A 19255-nucleotide genomic window follows, 5' to 3' on the forward strand; every position below is an offset into this window, starting at 1 on the left:
CAGAAGCATATTCGTGCCTGGTTCTGTGTCTGGGACTTCATTCACAGGTGCCTCATTTCAGGACAAGTGGCTACCGCTGGCTTCCATGGATCCCGCTGGGTCTTCCTACTGGGGAAGAGCAACATCGGAAGACCCTTTATTCCTGGGGTTAAAATGTGGGGATATTATGGGATGGACTCTCCATGGCAGTATTTGACTGTATTTGACAGATCACTAATATGGGCTGCGCAAGCAGGCAGAATGCCGAGTTTGTTGGTAGCCACATCCCAGACTGGATCAGATCCAACGTCCAGCTAGCCCAAATGTCAGGCTCTGACAGTGGCCAGAGCCATGTGCTTCCAAGGAACAGGCAAGACCCCAGCAATAGGTGGGAGTAGGCTGGCCTGTCCCCGCCTCTTCCACCCCAGTCTCACCCCCATCTCTAACAGTCAGACACTGCCTTGTGCCCTGATGCACATGGTTTAATACCCCTTTCCAAATTAAGGGCAGATTTTTCACACAAGGTATCAAATGGCCAGTTTTGGCTCATGGCTGGATTTGAACTTGTGGCCTAGAGGCAAAACGTGTTAGTTTCCCTTTTATTAAACAACTAAATAACTAAATAAATATCACTATTATAACAGGCTGATAAACCTGTTAGAAGTACCCCAGATAAATAATCTAATAGATTTCTTAGTCCTTACAGCCATCCATCATGCCTGTTCCACCCACTTCTAATTTACATCTTTTCCCGGACTTGGGTTTTCATTAACAGTTCCTTAAATTCCAGCCCTTCAGCTCGGCCCTTTGACTGCTAAAGCACAGAGTGTACCAGGCCTGTTCGGGAAATGCAATTCTCCAGTGCTGCCTCATTGCACCATGTGTGCCCCATTCTTTCCAACAGACATCCAGAGCCACATCTGGCTTTGGTGTAACTCTGGTTACGCAGGGGAAAATGTGTTCCTTGTTCAAATCACCACCAAGATCTTGGACGCAGAATCTTAGAAACGTAGGGCTGGAAAGGACACTGAGAGGTCATCTAATACAGCTGCAGTGCTGGTGCCAGGCCACCCCTGACAGGTAAGTGTAGGGGTTAGAACAGAGAGATGCTGAACAATGGGACCACATTCTCTTGGGGTGCGTCTACACTAGCCAGCTACTTTGAAGTAGCTGGCACAACGTCGAAATAGCACACATCGCATCTACACACGCCATGTGCTATTTCGACGTTGAAATCGACATTAGACGGTGATATTCAACGTTGAAGTAGGGCATGTGTAGACAATCCACTTCCTGCTACTTCGAAATAGAGGGGTCCTCCATGGCAGCCATCAGCTGAGGGGTTGAGAGATGCTCTGTCCAGCCCCTGCAGGGCTCTATGGTCACCGCGTGCAGCAGCCCTTAGCCCAGGGCTTCTGGCTGCTGCTGCTGCAGCTGGAGGTCCATGCTGCATGCACAGGGTCTGCAAATGGTTGTCGGCTCTGTGGATCTTGTGCTGTGCAGGGCAAGTGTGTCTGGGAGGGGCCCTTTAAGGGAGCGGCTTGGGACTTTGCTGGCCCCTTATTTTGACAGGGAGCATTTGTGTGTGTGGACGCTCCACATTTCCTTCCAGGGCGGCTCCTTTCAACGTTCCCCGTTGCTACTTCAACATGGAACATCGACGGCACCAACCCTGGAGGACGTGTAGATGATACGCATGGAAGTAGCCTATTTCGATGTGTGCTAGTGTAGACATAGCCTTGGTGTTGTTTTCTGTATTAGCCATCAGGCATTCACTGCCAAATGAAATTCTCCATCAGAAAAGTGCTCAATCATCCCACAAACCACACTCATCACTTCACCACCTCAGAGTACTGTATGCCACTGAGAAAATAAATCCTGTCAACATCTGCGGTAAATATGACCCCATCACACGTGATGGAGAAAACCCTGCATAGAGAGGCTAAGTGTCTGGTCCAAGGCCACTGGGCCAGTCAGTGGCAGAGCCTGGTCTAGAACTCAAGGGGAGCAAGTTCCCCAAGGCCAGGCCTAAACAATGCTGCCTAAAGGCACAGGGATTCCTCTCCCAAAACTCCCAGACGGGGGAACCAGACAAAGGGCTCCACGCTACAGATGTGTGTAGATGTTGCCTCCTGCTGTGCTTAACAACTGGTATTACAAACCCCAAGAAAACAAACAGCACAGAAGACCATTAAGTTCTTTGCCTAGGAGACTAATGAGCATGTAGGTCCTGACACTCATAGGGCTTGTCTACACTACCACCTTCCTTTGAAGGAAGGATGGTAATTAGGGTGTTGGGAGTTTACTAATGAAGTTCTGTGGTGCACATGCAGCACTTCATTAAGCAAATCCCCCCCCACCCCCACCACGGCAACTTCGAAGTACTGGCACGTGTCTAGCCGCAGCTCACCTGCCGGTACTGCAAAGTGCTGGGGCAACTTCCAAGTCCCTTTATTCCTCAAAATTTGCACCGCAGCCACTTCATCAGCAAACTCCCAACACCCTAATTACCATCTTTTCTTCGAAGGAAGGTGGCAGTGTAGACAAGCCCATAGCATGTGGCAGGGAGCTCCAAGTTACTGCGCACCAAGGTTAAGCAAGTTGGCATGGCCCTCTGCGTGGGGGGGTTGTGCAAGGTGAAGCCATTGGGACGTCCCTCTGCATGGAGCATGAGCAGGCTCAAAGTTCCTTTCAAGCCCATTACAAACCTATTGGTAAGAGGCAGTAGGTAAAAGTGGAGAACAGGTGGATGTGAGGAGTCAAAGGGCTAAGCACACTTCGGTCTAGCTAGTTCCATTGCATACCTCTGCCAACCATTTCATGCCCTGTGCAATGTAGTTAGGTCAACCAAACCCACCTTGGTGGCACAGCTGGGTCAATGGGTGAATTTTTCCATCAACCTGGCTACTGTCTCTTGAAGAGGTGGATTAAGTACATCGACAGTACCCCCTCATGCCCACCTTCTGTTCACACAGGCAGTGTACACACTATGACACTACAGTAACCCAGCTGTGGCTCTGTAACTGTGCTGATTTAGCCATGGTAGCATAGACTTACCCAGAGTTACACACTCCCCTGCCAGACTTCAGTCCTAACAGTAGGCAGCTACCCACCTGCTGTCTTGTTCATGTCTGGTTGGGATCTTCCCTGCCATGCTCAGACCTTTCAACATACACATGCCAAGACGTGCATCTCCTCAGGGTGGGACAGTGTGGGACATAAGGTCCAGATCCTCAGCTGCTGTAAGTGGTGTAGCACCACACGAGTCAGCAAAGCAGTAACGATTTACAACTGGTGATGATGTAGCTCTGGGGCTTCTCCAGAAGGAACTGTGATTTCATGTCCCTTTCCTGTGCTGCCTCTGAACAGAACTTCAGGGGGGAAGTCAACTGTGGAAAAGTTTTGCTATTGTCCAGAAAGGCAGGCCCTTTGGCTGTGTGTTTCCATCCGTCCTGGAGAATTCTGCGAAGGTACATCACCTCCTTGCTCCTGCACTGAGTTCCAAGCACAAGCTAGCATCCCTTCCTCTCAATGGTTAATCTGCTTTCCTGTTTGTTCCCTCTTGCTTCCAGAGACCACATTTCATGAGAGGGGAACGGGGTGTCCCTTTTCTTAAAACAGTTTGTCCCTTTCCTCGTGCCTGCCTGAAACTCCTTGCAGTGAGGTAGGACAATTCGGTCCTGTGGCCAGAAGGGAAATGAAAAATCAGAGCAGAGACAGGAGCCAACTTCTGGCATAAGCCTGCCATGAACTTAGGACCCAGGTGCAGGTCTGTGGGAGGCTTTGTGTCATTAATTTGGAAGCTGGATTTGTGTAAGACAGACACATTCCCCAACCTCTTTCCATCATTTGAGTGCTGGGGGGATTGGCAGTGACATCTACTCATCATCCATGGAACAGAGACTACACAGGAAGCAGCAACGGATAGAGAGGCCAAAGAAAGCCATTGGTTCTCAGTCCTAAGCATTTAAAAACCTTAGTGACTAGCCTGCAGTGACACAAGCCCTCTGCTGTAAGGCAGGGCACTGTCTTTTAGCCCCCACGCCCGAATCCAACAGTAACATTATAACCACTAGGCTATCCTGCCCCCTAAGGCACAGCCTGGCTCTTGGCATAAAGGAGTCCTCTGCTGATTCCATTAGTCACTGAATCTTTGTGAGGCCCCATTCCTGGCACTGTGCAGTATTTCACATGCATGCCTCATAACATCTCCCGTTCTTTTGTGAGCGCTCCATAGCCCAGTGCTGTTCTTTACCATGCTGCAGACTTTTTTTTTTTGTGCGGCTAACATCCTTAGATCCCTCTTGCATGCTGGCATCCCTGCTTTACCTTCTCCAGTTTGAGAATATCTCCTTTCATGGCACAGGGAGCAGAAGCAGAGGATCAGCTTCTATGGCAGGGTTACAGGCTCTGTGGACATGGGGAAGTCAGTAGATGTGATATACCTGGACTTCAGCAAGGCTTTTGATACCGTTTCCCACAATATTCTTGTCCATAAGTTAAGGAAATATGGATTGGATCCTTGGACTATAAGATGGATAGAAAGCTGGCTTGATGGTCGGGCCCAACGGGTAGTGGTCAATGGCTCAATATCTGGATGGCGGTCTGTTTCAAGCAGAGTGCCGCAAGGCTCGGTTCTGGGGCCGGCGTTCTTCAACATCTTTATTAATGACCTGGATGAGGTACTGGATTGCACCCTCAGCAAATCTGCGGATGACACAAAACCAAGGGTAGAGGTAGGTACGTTGGAGGGTAGAGACAGAATCCAGAGGGACCTGGATAAATTGGAGGACTGGGCCAAAAGAAATCTGATGCAGTTCAATAAGGAGAAGTGCAGAGTCCTGCACCTGGGGCAGAAGAATCCCAAACATTGTTCCAGGCTGGGGACCGACTGGCTCAGCAGCAGTATGATGGAAAGGGACCTAGGGGTTATGGTGGATGAAAGGCTGGATATGAGTAAACAGTGTGCCCTTGTAGCCAAGAAGGCTAATGGCATACTGGGGTGCATTAGGAGGAGCATTTTGAGCAGATCTAGATAAGTAATTATTCCTTTTTATTCGGCACTGGTGAGGCCACATCTGGAATATTGTGTCCAGTTTTGGGCCCCCCAGTATAAAAAGGATGTGGATTTGCTGGAGCAGGTTCAGCAAAGGGCAACAAAAATGATTAAGGACCTAACAGGTATTTATGTTCTCAATCTTCTGTCATCATATGACACACACCCCACTCAAAGGAGTCTTGGGAGTTAAAAATGATTAAGGGTCTGGAGCACAAGACCTATCAGGATAGGCTGAGGGATTTGGGCTTGTTTAGTTTACAGAAAAGAAGACTTAGAGGTGATTTAATACCAACCTTCAGCTTCCTGAAGGGGAGCTGTAAAAAGGAGGGTGAGAAACTGTTCTCAGTGGTGTCAGATGGCAGAACAAGGAGTAACGGTCAGAAGTTGAAGGGGGAAAAGTGTAGGTTAAATATTAGGAAAAACTTCACCAGGCGGGTGGTGAAGCATTGGAATGTGTTGCCTAGAGAGGTGGTGGATTCTCCATCCCTTGAGGTTTTTAAGTCCCGGCTGGACAAGGTCCTGGCTGGGATGACTTAGTGGGGGTTGATCCTGGTTGAAGCAGGGGGCTGGGCTAGATGACCTCCTGAGGTCTCTTGCAGCCCTGTGATTATGTGAGTCTGTGATCATGGGAATTAGAGCCAAGGAAGATTTGGTTCATGGCCTGAATATCTCATAGGCTCCCAGCCATGGCATCACTGCTATTATGCAATATTGGAGTTACCACCCAGGGAGTAACAATAGCAGCATTAAATATGTTTCCCTGTTGTCTTTGGAATCGTTATTGCATTTGTGTACAGATTATATCTCTTAGAAACATCCCTCCTTGATCTCGGTAGGACTTCCTGCTTGTTTGCCTTCCATTGTGGAGTTTTTAGTTACCACTCACCTTTGTTTTTTCATTATTTTTTCTCTGTGTTTTAACTAACATTGCTGTCATCTGCTAAGCAGTCTCCCCTCACTGTCCATGTGGTTACCTTCCCACACACTTTGTCCTTTCCTCTGCTGCTGACTGTACAATCTTCTTCTGACCTCCACCCTCATCTGCTGTCTCCTTTCATCTCCAGCCCAGTAACTTAAACCAGTCTTAAGGATCCATGTCCTATCATGCATCATTTAGAGGTTGAACCTCTCTATTATGGAACTCTCTCATCTGGGAACTCTCTAATCCAGCAAGATTTTAGTTAGACCACTTATCATTGGGGGTTGACATATTTTCCATGGTTCCATAAAGGTTGTTTCCAAACACCAGTCCTGGCTCTCAGTGTTTAGTGCTGTTATTTAGCTGTAATTTACTCATAAATGTCTTCTAAGAGTCCACTAAGAAGTAGAAGTGTTGGGAATACTGCTAGGCAATACTGACCTCCTGTGGTCTGGCAAATTCTCTCATCCAGCACTGGTCAGGTCCTGAGGGTACCATATTAGAGAGGTTCAACCTGTATTAGACCCTGTTCCTAGGTGAATAATATGATGTTTTCCCAGGACTATTCATTTGAATTTACATCTAACTTTGCTCCCACCATGTTCGTATCTCCTTTGTGTTAATTTCTCATGAAAAGTTTTCTTCTCACTGATTTTCAGCAAGAGTACATCTTAAGCTTGCTGTTAAGTTCAATGCCTTAAACCACTTCTCCCTCCTGGAAACAGACTCATAGAATCATAGGGCTGGAAGGGACCTCAAGAGGTCATCGAGTCCAGCCCCCTGCTGAAAACAGGACTAAACTAACTAAATCATCCCAGCGAGGACTTTGTCAAGCCAGGACTTAAAATCCTCTGGGGATAGAGATTCTACCACCTCTCTGGGTAACGCATTCCAGTGCTTCTCCACTGTTGTGGTGAAATAGTTTTTCCTAATATCCAACCTCCCCCTCCCCCTCTGTAACTTGAGGTCATTGCCCCTTGTTCTGCCATCTGTCACTACCGAGAAAAGCCTCTCTCTGTCCTCTTTAGAGCCCCTTTCAGGAAGTTGAAGGCTGATATCAAATCACCCCTTACTCTTCTCTTTTGCAAACTAAATAAGCTCAAATTCCTCAGCTGCTCATTGGAGGTCATGTGCTCCAGCCCCCAAATCATTTTTGTTGCCCTCTTCTGAACCCTCTCCAATGCATCCACATCCGTTCTGTACTGGGGGGCCAGAACTAGATGTAGTACTCCAGATGTGGCCTCACCAATGCCAAATGGGGGGAATAATAACGTCTCTATATCTGCTGGAAATGCTTCTTCTAATGCACCACAATGTGCCATTGGCCTTCTTGGCTACAAGGGCACACTGTTGATGTATACCCAGCCTCTCATCCACTGTAATCCCCAGGTCCTTTTCTGCTGCACTGCTGATTAGCCAGTCGTTCCCCAGTCAGTAACGATGCTTGGACTTCTTCTGTCCCAAGTACAGGACTCTGCACTTACCCTTGCTGACCCTCATCAGATTTCCTTTCACCCAATCCTGCAATTTGTCTAGGTCTCCCTGGACCCTATCCCTACCCTCCAACGTATCTACCTTAGTGTCATCTGCAAATCTGCTGAGGGTGAAATCCAGTCCCTCGTCCAGGTCATTAACAAAGATGTTGAACAATACCCATCCTAAAACTGATCCTGGGGGCACTCCACTTGAAACCAATTGCCACCAGACCTTGAGCCATTGATCACTACCCGTTGGGCCCAACCATTTAGCCAGCTTTCTATCCACCTCACAGTCCATTTTATTCATACTTCCTTAACTTGCAGGCAAAAATATTGTGGGAGACTTACTTTGCTGAAGTCAAGGTATATCACATCCATTGACTTCCCCATGTCCACAGAGCCAGTTACCTCAACATAGCAGCTAATCAGATTGGTCAGGGATGACTTGCCCTTGGTGAATCCATCTTGACTACTGATGATCACTTTCCCCTCTTCCAAGTGCTTCAAAATGGATTACTTGAGGATCCCCTCCCTGATTTTTCCAGGAACTGAGGTAAGGCGTGCTGGGCACCATACTTGCCTTTTTCCAGTCATCTGGAACCCATGGGCCTTGTCTACACTAGCCAAAAACTTCAAAATGGCCATGCAAATGGCCATTTTGAAGTTTACTAATGAAGCGCTGAAATACATATTCAGCGCCTCATTAGCATGTGCGTGGCCGCAGCACTTTCAAATTGATGCGGCTCACTGCTGTGCAGCTCGTCCAGATGGGGTTCCTTTTTGAAAGGACCCTGGCTACTTCGAAGTCCCCTTATCCCCTGTTCTCTTGGGACACTTCACAATGATTTTTAGGTCTTGTTATATTTTATACTGTCGTAGTTTATCACACAGCAGCTTGTGTTAATTCATGACAGCAACAGAATCAAAATCTAAATGTTTCTGAGTGAACCGGTAAAAGGTGCTCTCTTTCAGGGAAGCTTTACAAAATTCTTTCCCGGAGAATTCTCTAGACTTGCAGGAGAGCCATGTAACCTCTTCCAAATGCCCAGAGGGACTGTAGCTCTTATTTCGAGGCTTAACCCTGCTCCCAGGAAGCTGCTACACTGATTCAGACTATTGACATAACAGGCACCGTGGTCGTTGAAATACATTATGTAATTCCTCATTGCAGTGATATAAAACCCATTAGTTCCCATTTCATGGGCCTTGCCCTCTTTCTAGCCTTCTGCCACAATGAAAGAACCTGTAATTCCAGGAAGCTTGAGGTCCACCACCTCATTATCAGCTTCTGCCTAGCAGGCTGCTCATCTCTCAGCTGCAGACTGCTGACAAGGACATTGCTTGCTCCTCCTGCCTTGTTTTCAGATGGATTTTATGAGAGAATCCAAAACTCCTTTAACCAACAAGAAGTTTTGTAGCGGGCCATCGTGTGCTTACTGGGCCAGGTCTCTACAAGACAGATGAATCAGTGGGCTGGACCAATATTTTTAAACATGGTGTGGGCTAATGTTTATTTACCAGGCTGTGCTTGGCTACGGGATGTGAGGATAAATCTCCATTTAAAAATATGAACTTTGCTCAACTGGTACCCGAGGGAGGAAAGAGAAAGTGTGTGAGACCAAGGGATATTGGGCAGGAGAGTGTGACAGAGAATCCTGATCGTGCAAAGAAATCCCACCACTAGCGAGCAACCGTAACCGGTGGAGGAAATGGCGGATGTGTCTGAGGCACAGGAGGGGAATCCCACTCTGAACTCCCCTGGACTCCCTAGTGGTTGATGAGTGGTATGCAATGTTGCCAAGTTAGTTGTAAACTCAAACAGCCCTGGAACTGCAAACACGGCACTGCCGTCTGGCTAGAGTCAGAATGGCTCAGCAGCATCACACAACACAATACAGGCTGAACCTCTTCCATCCGGTACCCTGGGGCCTTGACTGGGGCTGGAAGAGAGAATTTACTGGATCACAGAAGCTCAATATTGTCTAGCACATTACCAACACTCCCATTCCTTACTGGGCTCTTAGATGACATTTAAGGGCAAATTCCAGCTAAAGAGCAGCACAGAACACTGAGAGCCAGGACTGGGGGCTGGAAACAACCTTTATAGGATTGCAGGAAACTTGACCACGCTCACGATAAATGGTCATCTGGCTAATTAAAATCATACCAGATTACGGATGATGCTGGATGAGGGAGATTCATCCTGTCCTGCTAACACAACTAGCTCTGTCACAGGCTCCTTCCGCAACTTCTCTGCCTCACTTTCCTGACTGTAACTGGGGCTAACAGTGAGCTGTCTTGGAGGCTGCAGACGTGACCGCGCAAGGGTGCTGGGATACTGCAGGAAGCAGAGCACTAGCAAAGCTGCAGGGTAGGTAAGTGCTGCCCTTCCAGAGTCCATCCTGAGGGCTCGGAGCTGTGGCCAGGGTGTGTTCTGCTCAGCTCTGGGGCTGGCTCCCTGCGAGTGCCCCAATCTGGCTCCACCTGCCGGCCACCTCCGCGGTCTGCCTCCCTCCTTCCCCTCCCCACACCGTGGGGCTCTGCCACAGGCGCCTCTGCGTCCATTTCAAAGGCTCGAAGGTGGAGTGATGCCAAACCCAGAGCCAGGGCCTTCCTTGGAGCTAGGCTGGGGGAGGGAGGACCAGCTCCAGGCTCTGAGCAGGTACCGCCAGCGGGACACTCCCCCCATCCATTCTTGCAGGCTCATTGGCGTGGTTCCTCCAGAGGCGCTGCTCCTCAGAGCCTGCAGCTGCCTCCTGTACCCCTCATGGGCAATTTGGGGTATCACAGCCAAGTCCCTACGCCACCCATGGGAACAAAACACGGTGATCCGCTCCCTGGGGACCTGACTGAACAGGCCTGTGGCTCCCCTGGGCGCACCTGTCACTGTCCCCCCCCCCCGCCTGTGGCTCCCCTGGGCGCTCCGGCCCCCCGGCCCCGCCCACTTGGCCGCAGCCCTGGGGATCACACGCCCCCGCCCGCCCCGGCTCCTGCCGGCGGAGCTGCCCGCATCGCGCCCCGGAGGTGCGGCCGCCGCCCGGGGGCAGAGCGCCGGGGGTCCGGCCTGGAGAACAGGCCGAGGCGGGCGCGGCGCGGCGCTCCGGCTGCGCCGCACGTGGGCTGGGGTCCCTGCGCCTCGGGGGCCGCCTGGGGCGCGCCGGGGCCCGCGGAGCTGCTGCCCCCAGCGCAGGGCCCGGGGGAGGCGCCGCTTCGGTCTCCCTCTGCCCCGGCCCATGCTGGGGGGCGGCGCCGCGCCGTGAGGCGGCGCCAGCGGGGCTATAAAGCACCTGCCCGGCGCGGCGCGGCGGCAGCTCCCGCAGAGCGCCCGGCAGCCGGCAGCATGGTGCACCGCCCCGCCGGCGTCTTCTCGCTCGCCCTCACCCTCTGCATCCTGCTGGGAGAAGGTGAGGCCCCTCCGCGGCGCGGCCTCCCGGGCAAGCCGCTGGATTGCAGGGGTGCGCTGCGGCTGCAGGCAGCCCAGGCCGGGCAGATGCGCTGGCGGCTCCGGGGCCGAGTCCCCCGGCTAGACACGCCGCCTTCCCCCTGCGCGTGAAGCTGCAGCCCCCGGAGCCGATCCTCTTGCAGCCCGGGTAGAGACTCCTGCTCAGTCCGCGTCTTCCTGCTCGCCGCGGCGCTGTCCCTTGCGGTACCTTGGGAGACCGGGAGGCTCTTGCTTTTCTACCCCCTCCCCCCCGCCGTTGTCCACCCAGGATGTTGCTTCTTAGGGGACCAGCCTGCACCTCGCACCCTTCCCTGGCTTGGAGTGCAGTGTTGCTTGTGTGCACTAGCGACTCTGCAGGGCACCCACTTGAGTGCTTGGCACTGAGACCATGCACATGCAGCTGGCAGGCAGATCTTGATAAGTAGCCAAGATAGATTAAATAAACAAATACGCAGCTCTGCAGCCATGTGGGCAAGGCGTGTGCAGGAAGATAGCCACCTCACTGTGTTTTTAGCTGTGGGCAAATAAATAAGCCATACACTTTGCCACTAAGTTACAGACGGGCAAGGACTGCAAGAGGAAACAAAAGGCGCCCTAGCTGTGCGACTTCGCCTTACAACCCTGCCTTGCTCCAGGTTTTCTATTGAACTCCCCTGCTGAGTTATGCAAGTGTTTTTACAATTGTACTGTCTAATCAGCAAGGCTGCACCTACTGTAAAACTGCCCTGGAAACTGAAATCAATTTAATGGCTGAAAGAGATGTTAATTGCAGCACTTACATACTGTTGGGCATTCTGTGGCTCTTAAACCTGTAGCCAGACTGATGCTCATCTCTTCCCTCTGCCGCAGGTATGGCCCGTCCTCCCCTGGAGTCCCACCTAGCTGCAGCCAGCAGCAGGCACCCCAGGACAAAGAGATGTTCTTGCAACAGTTGGCTGGACAAGGAGTGCATTTATTTCTGTCACCTGGATATTATCTGGGTCAACACCCCAGGGTGAGCATGTGCACAGCTATTCTGCAGAATTTTGCTCACAGTTTATAAGTAAATGAATGATCAAAAAGCAGGGGTTCCTCTGGCTGGTGGTGGTTGTTGGCCCAGGTTAGGTGGTGAGTTTGGCAGAGAGTGCAGACCAGTTTCTGTGTGCCACTTGTTGTAGAAAACAGGGCAAATGAAAACATCAGAAAAAGACAACTCCTTATATCCCTAGGGATTACAGGTACTTGCTTCATGTTGTCACCCAACAGAAGGGGAGAAAGCTCAGGAGGTTCACGCTATGTGACTGTAATTTTTCCTCATAGTATTTAACCTAAAAAAACCCAAACTCTTCAGTTTGCCACCAGAAAAGGAATAAACTGTGGCAATTCCTACTTGCCACAAACTTTTTTCACTTTTGCATCTGTTACTCTGGACACTCATTTTAAGAGGCCAGTATTTCTAATGGGTGGCTGGGAAGCAGAGCTCTCTGCACTTTTCAGACCTGTGGCTGTCTCCTTTAGATCCAGTCCAAACAGGTGTTCTAAGTCTGGCGGGGTGAAAGTAATTTAGCTTCTTCCAGGTGCTCTCCTATTGCAGACCAGGTCACGGCCAGCTCTTTCCATAACTCCTCGCTGGCATTTGCCACAGTTCAGCCAGTGCTTGCTGGAGCTGGGCACGTGCTTACATTCACCTCTGAGTTCAGGTGTGGTTATAATGGTGCCGACTAATGTGCAATCGTTAGTAACAACGTGCTCTGAAGGTAGTTGTAGTTTGTGCCATTTCCAGACTCTGGGAGGTGATGGGCAGATTGTGATCAAAGATGGAAAGGGAATGTGGGCCCATGAAAAGACCTATAAAAATATGCTGGGGTCAGGAGAACCTGATAGTGCCCGAAGACGTGTTAACTGATAACATGCCCTGTGCATAAAATATTGTTTCATGTGTTCCAGGTTGGGGGGGGGAAGGGGAGGGTCTGCTTTGAGCCTTGTGCTGCAAACTGAGCTGTGGAAACTCAGGCTAGAGACCAATGTGTGGAAGGAAGCTGAGCTGCCTCTGCTGTTAAATAATCACAGCTGCATGTGACTGATCCCCTGTGTTTCTGAGCTGTTGCAAAGAGGATAAACTCCACTTGCAGTCCAGGGCTCACTGGCTCATGCTGGTCTAGGCTCCTGGTAAGGGTGGTGAGAAGAAAAGTGGTGGGTGGGAGATAAGAGCTGAATTTTATAGGCTTTAGAAAGTCACTGGTCTCTCTACCTTGTGTCTGCAAATGGATTTTTTTATCATGGCTTGGCCCCCTCCCAAGCCTGCCTTCTAAATCTGTCGGCTAATACAGTAGTTGCTCATGTGATTTCTCTGGTTTTACAGACAAACTGCTCCCTATGGCTTGGGAAGCCCGCCCAGGCGTCGGAAGAGATCGCTGAACAGGTGTGAGTGCTCGCACTCAAAGGACAGTGTCTGTGCTGCCTTCTGCCTGGCAAAGCCTTGGTGAGCTCAGTGGGTTCCTGGGAAGGGCTGGAAAAGGGGGTGCTTTGGAAAGGAGTCCTTGGTGGCTGCCCTGTTCTCAGGCTGCAGCTGGAAGTTGTCTCGTGGCTTTCACATCCTCCCAGAGAAGTCATGGCACATACATGCTTCTGTTCGGGCAATAGGCTCCTTACTGCTTGGTAGGAAACAATGTTATTTCAGTCGCTGTAGTGGAAGTGCTGGTTCATGCAGCGGTGGGCTGAGGGTGATTGCATGGAGAAAGGAGCCTCCCCCTCTTGGGGCCAGCAGCTTCCTTCTGCTGTAATTGCTGGGGAAGAGAATGAAAACCACTGCTGAAGGGGCAAAATTGCCTTACCTCTCGGTAGAGCCACATCTAGGTTTAAAAAGCAGCATGTTTTTCTGCTAGTTTCTCCTGGGGAAAGGCTAGATACCAGCATTCACTCACTCTCCCCTCAACTCTTCCTGCCCTGGTCTGAGCTGGCTTGGAAACTCCTGCTGTGTAAACACACAGGTCCTAGCAGCCAGTGTTCAGAACCCTAGAGCCTGCTGCAGGATGTGTGTGCTGTACTATAAGCCATCATGGGGGGCATAACTTGGGAACAGTGTAAGGATGAGTTTAAATTGCAGAGTGCTGGATCAGGCCACTATCCTTAATTTGCTATTTAACAAATGCTCAGAAATAAAACTGTGTAAAAGCTTTCAGGGAGCTTAAGTGCAATCTGAAGGGAAAAGGAGTCTAATTTGACACAAAGATGCTGCTAGGAAAGCCTTCAACCTTCTCAGAGAGCAATGTGTGTAATATTCCACTCCATGTGTTATCCCCTGGCTGACAGCGAGGGCATGACAGGCTTGTGTTGTCTTGACTTTCAGGTACCCTGGGAACCTGAAGCTCCCACCGAGCCGTGGCGAATAGATGAAGTATCCCCACAGCAGTGACGTGAAGCAGCCACAGACTGCTCTTCTGAGATTTCAAGAGTAAGAATTCCATTTAAACTGGCTCTATATCTAAATCCACCAGGCCTACGTTGCCACCCTGTTTCCCACCAAGTAGTTGCCATTGTAAGCATGTGAAATCCCTCAGCTTAGAACCATAGGACTGGAAGAGTCCTCAGGGTCATCTAGTCCAACACCCTGCTCAAAGTGTGACCAATCCCAACTAAATCATCCCAGCCAGGGCCTTCTCAAACCTAAACTCTCCAATGCATCCTCATGCTTTTTTTTATAATGGGGAGCCCAGAACTGGATACAATATTCCAGGTATGACATCACCAGCGTTGAATAAAGGGGAATAGTCACTTCCCTCGATGTGCTGGCAGTGCTCCTACTAACGCACCCCAATATGCCTGTGGTTGCCTTGGTTACAAAGGCACACTGTTGACTGTTGTCCAGCTTCTCATCCACTGTAATCCCCAGGTCCTTTCCTGCCGAACTGCTGCTTAGTCAGTCAGTCCCCAGCTGGTAGCAGTGCTGGGGATTCTTCTGTCCCAAGTGCAGGACTCTGCATATCTCCTTGTTGAACCTCATCAGATTTCAAGAGTGTAGCTTTTACTCAGATTTGTCTTCCCCATCAGGGAGCCTGAAGACTTCTAGTAATTCAGTGCTTGTAGAATTGGAGAGTAGAGCGGTGAAGCCCATGCTTCTGCTCACTGACGTAGTAGTGCGTGATTCTCAAAACTGTCCCGTCTTCTGCCATGCAAAATAACTTGGCAGACATCACGTAAATATCAAAGGGCGTTGGCTGTCACTAGATGTGAGAGAGGTCATCTATGCAACACTGAATGTTTTGGCTCTTCTGTTGGCAGGGACCTTGCTGTCTCTAACTCCTAGCTCCCTGGATGGAAGCACAGCTCTCAGAGGAAAGCTCAACCAGTGCCCTTACCTTGGAAGCAGAAGATATGAAACGGGTGAAAGTCCTGTGTCCTGGATTTTGGTGGATGCCACTGGCTTTTTGCCATGGAGGGCTAGAAGAGCAGAAGCCAAGGCCATGAAGGAAAAGCAGGAGCCGAAGGAAAAGCAGGAGAGGTGGAAGAAACTGAGGAGACAGCAGCCCTGCTGAGTGACCCAGCACTGCTTAGCCCTCCAGAGCCTGCAGTGAAAGGAAAACAGGATCGCCTCTTACGTCAGGGACACGTTGTGAGGTGTGATCTGGCTTGTTGGATACAGGTGGGGTTTTATCAGTTGGATCCCGGCTAGATTCCACACTGGATTCTGACAAGTGGCCAGGACTGTTTCTGCAATCAGTGCACTTAGGTGTATCAAAAGCCATGTTCAATTCTGCACTTGGCAGCAGCTGGAAAAAAAAATCCTGTATCAGAATCCTGGTTTGCTGGGTCTTGAACTATTTGCAGTTCCCTGCAAACATGGTTTGGCTGACCATCATAGACTGACTGGAGCTGTTGCCTTTGTGGGCCTGTCTTAGCACTTTTTCCTCTTTACTGTCCTGTCAAAGACAATCTGGTGCACGTTACACTGGGATTCCCGTGGAACAAAGACCTGTGGGCCATGGTATAGCCAGTCTCTGGCTTCCTCTGACTTGCTTGAGGTCCATTCTGCATGCATGGCTCAAGTTTAGAGGGAGAATAGCGAGTTTAAATCAGAACCTGTTTTAAATCCAAGACCTACACATCTGGCTCTGCAGGAAGAGAATGGGGAAACTTGGGTAGAGCTGCATTTCCTTTACTGTCCCATCTGTTGCAGTTGGGAGTGTTGCAGGTCATGTGAGTGACATGGGGAGGGAGCCACTGAGAGCCCATTGGCTAGTCCCAACAAGTGAAATAGTGCAACTTACAAAGAGCAGGTTAGGACATTGTAATGAGGTTATTCGGAACTTAGCCCCCAGCTTGCTGAAAGCCGAACACTCCATGGAAGGAGATGCTGGGGGCAGTGGAGAGAGGTAGTAGGGGCAGTAGCAAGCAAAGAGCTGCTTGCTGTGTGTCACTGAGTGACAGACTGAAAGGGACAAATGATACTGATACGGTCTGTGTGGGTCATGGGAAAGTAGATCTCCTGAACTTGGATACAGGGGATGTTAGCCAGGGGAGCAGCTGTGCTGGAATGAGGGGAAGTGAAAGCTCTTTGAGATGAGAGCACAGTCTCTGGCTGCATTTGGAACAGCTGTCATTGCCAGCTGGGCTGCTTTCAAGAGGTGTGGGCTTAGACAAATACAGGATCGTGCTCACTTCTCGTCCTGGAGCATCCTAAGTCCACTGACCAGTGCTGGGTTCCTACTCCAGAAGATCCTCTTGCCAGACTGATGAAATGTCAAGGGCAGGTGGGGATGGACTCTGATTTCCCAGCATACAATTTCTGCTACCGAGCCTGGTCGGAAAAAGTCATGTAACTAGTGCAGATACACCAACCCTCTCAATCATTGCTGGAATAGCCATCCTGGCTGTGAATTTACTATTCCACACAGGCACTTATAAAGGCGGCTGGTGGACTGAACCATGTCCCTGTAAAAGTCTGGTTCCACTGGGCATGGAAAACACCACCTCAGTTTTAAGAACTAAAACAATGAGACCAGCTAATCCATGTATCACCTGGAGAACATTAGAGACAAAAGTCATCTGGTGTCTAGAGCTGGAGAGGACTTGGGGTGAGGGGATTTTTTTTTTTTCTTTTTAATTCTGAAGGTTGAAATAATCCTGAAAGGATTTGATAAATTCCTGCTTATGAAAGGAAGACTTTGCACACTGTTTAATATTCTGAGTTATGTAATTTAAAATCAAACTATTAGTCTAAATTGCTCTGTGCTTCTATGTGTAGTGCCCCTTCTTGGAATCAAGTAATTTAAAGCTTCCCTAACTTTCAGTATATTTATTTTAATCTATTTTTAGACCATAATTTGCAAACATGTAAACTTTCATTTGTAATAAATGATGGCAAAAGGTGACATTTCTGATTTCTTCCTGCCTCCCCTTGATAGCTGGAGAAGTGTGGGAAGAGACATGGGGGTGTGTTGTGGGGAGGGGTGTGTGCATGCGTGTGAGGTGAGAACGCTGCTGAACTAATTTTTCCCAACATCTTGGAACAGAGAAGGATGAGACTGGACGTGGGCAGGGGCTAGTGGGTGAGCTTTACACTCACAAGAGGACAGGGACAGAGGTGGCCGTGTAGTCTGTATTCTAGCAAAACAAAGCAGGAGACGTAGCACTTTTTGTTGGTCTTTCAAGTGCTACGTGCCTGCTGGCTTGTTTGTTAAGAGGACTGAGAACAGATTTAATTTCAGGGTAGGCTGCATTTTAGCTGAGACATTAAAAGCTTGGGATGGTTCCAGTAGAACTGGCTTCTCCTCTGGCCTCTGTCAGGAGTGTAGTTGTGGATGAGATTTTACCAGTCCCACAACCATCAAAGTCTTTGCAGTGGGCTGTGTGCAACAGCCAGGATTGCTGGAGACAAGGCTCCAGACGCTGCTCTTACCGTGAACAGAACCTGGTGCCATAAATCGTCTTGAACAATGCTTTGAATGCAGAGGGGGTGTTAGCAAGACCAAAATAACAAACACTCTATCCTGTCACCTGTACACTTGCTTTCATTTGCTCAGAAATGAATCTTCGTCTGAAACTCAGGGCAGAGGGACGGCGGGTCACAAGTAAGAAAACATACTAAGGAGCATGTGAGAGTGCAAAACCCACCCCGAGTGGGCTTCTCCAGTCATTCATTCAGCCTTCTGCCCAATGACCTTTAAGGAAACCAAGGCTGCCTTTCATGCTGTGCTGTGGCTGCCCCGTGTGTCGCTGGTGCCAGGGCTACTGAATGAGAAAGTTGATGTTTCCATGATTCCTACCCTTACTCCCTCAGGAATGATTTCCACATCCCTCTGAATGCGTTGGCAGTGTCAGCCGGCCCCTGCCTTCGGTTGTCCTTTTATTGTAGAAGATGTGTGATCATCAGCAGGCTGAGAATGGGAATGAAGCTGGCACTGCGCCGAGGAACCCAAAGTCCTGGTCAGTGTTGCTGGTAATAAAGGGAAGGGAGAGCAGCTCCACTCCTGGGAGTCTAGGTAGAAATATGCTCTAAGTCTGGGGAAGTTCTGATGCTGAACACATCCAATATTTCCAGCTGGACACCCAATGCCCTCAGCCACCATTACAAACCTTCAGCCAGCAGCACAACTGGGGCTGGATCTAATTACCATGAACATCTCCCAGTGATGTCAAAGGGCACTGGAGAAGACAAGGCTTTTGGTGGAATCCAGCTTCCTTCCTTTGGCTTCAGTGGGGCTACACCAATGTGCACTGGCTTAGAAACTGACCCTTTGTTTGTAGTTTGTACTAACGAGAGCTAAGGCAGAGCACCCAAAGAAGCGAGAGCTTAATATTTTAGGTAGGGGCAAAACCGAATACTAATTCCACTTAAACGTATGACATGTCAAAACAGATGAGGGCAGGTGGATCAAACAAAGAATATTTAAAAGTTCCATGCCCAAAAGAAATAGAACAAAATAACAAACTGTCAATAAGCAGAAAATCCCAGAAGAGCAGATGTCTTCCCCAGCCTTAGACTAATAAGTGTTTTTCATAATTAATGTCTTCTGTGCCTTAGGAATGCTCCTGCTCAGCTTGGGACTCCCCCGCCCCCTCAAGTGGGCGAGTCTGTAGAAGACTCATTCCTGATTAGCCTGCAGGAGTTGAGTAACCTTGTGCACTCAGACAGATTCTGACACCCTTGTACATGTTGAATAAAACTTTATTTCACATTCCCTTTGGTGGGTTATTTATGGAATGAGGAACTTACCAAGCATGAGTAAGGAGGGGAGACTGTAGCCCTCAGGGAACGAAACCAGATCATTTTATCTGGAAGCCATTCGCCACATCAGATCTACATCGGTTCAAAGGCTGCAAGAGACCACAATGATGATCTAGTCTGACCTGTGTGATACAGGCTGTAGAACATGTGCCCCATAAGGCCTGTTTGAAGT

General features: G+C 49.5%; 1 protein-coding gene across 1 annotated transcript; it reads left to right on the forward strand.

Annotated features, from left to right (window-relative positions):
- Positions 1-10492: 10492 nt before the first annotated feature.
- EDN2 (endothelin 2) lies at positions 10493-17221 on the forward strand. The gene is made up of 5 exons (XM_074976220.1): positions 10493-10839; positions 11727-11871; positions 13219-13338; positions 14206-14310; positions 15138-17221. The coding sequence occupies exons 1-4, from the start codon at positions 10776-10778 to the stop codon at positions 14246-14248; spliced, it is 372 nt and encodes a 123-aa protein (XP_074832321.1). The 5' UTR covers positions 10493-10775; the 3' UTR covers positions 14249-14310; positions 15138-17221.
- The last annotated feature ends 2034 nt before the right edge of the window (positions 17222-19255 follow it).

This window comes from Carettochelys insculpta, chromosome 24 (assembly GCF_033958435.1).
Source record: "Carettochelys insculpta isolate YL-2023 chromosome 24, ASM3395843v1, whole genome shotgun sequence".
Classification (NCBI taxonomy): domain Eukaryota; kingdom Metazoa; phylum Chordata; order Testudines; family Carettochelyidae; genus Carettochelys; species Carettochelys insculpta.

Coding starts and splice junctions, on each gene's coding strand:
- EDN2 (XM_074976220.1), top strand. CDS start 10,776: ATGGTGCACCGCCCCGCCGGCGTCTTCTCGCTCGCCCTCACCCTCTGC. Junction 11,872..13,218: donor ATCTGGGTCAACACCCCAGG/GTGAGCATGTGC, acceptor CTGGTTTTACAG/ACAAACTGCTCCCTATGGCT. Junction 13,339..14,205: donor TTCTGCCTGGCAAAGCCTTG/GTGAGCTCAGTG, acceptor CTTGACTTTCAG/GTACCCTGGGAACCTGAAGC.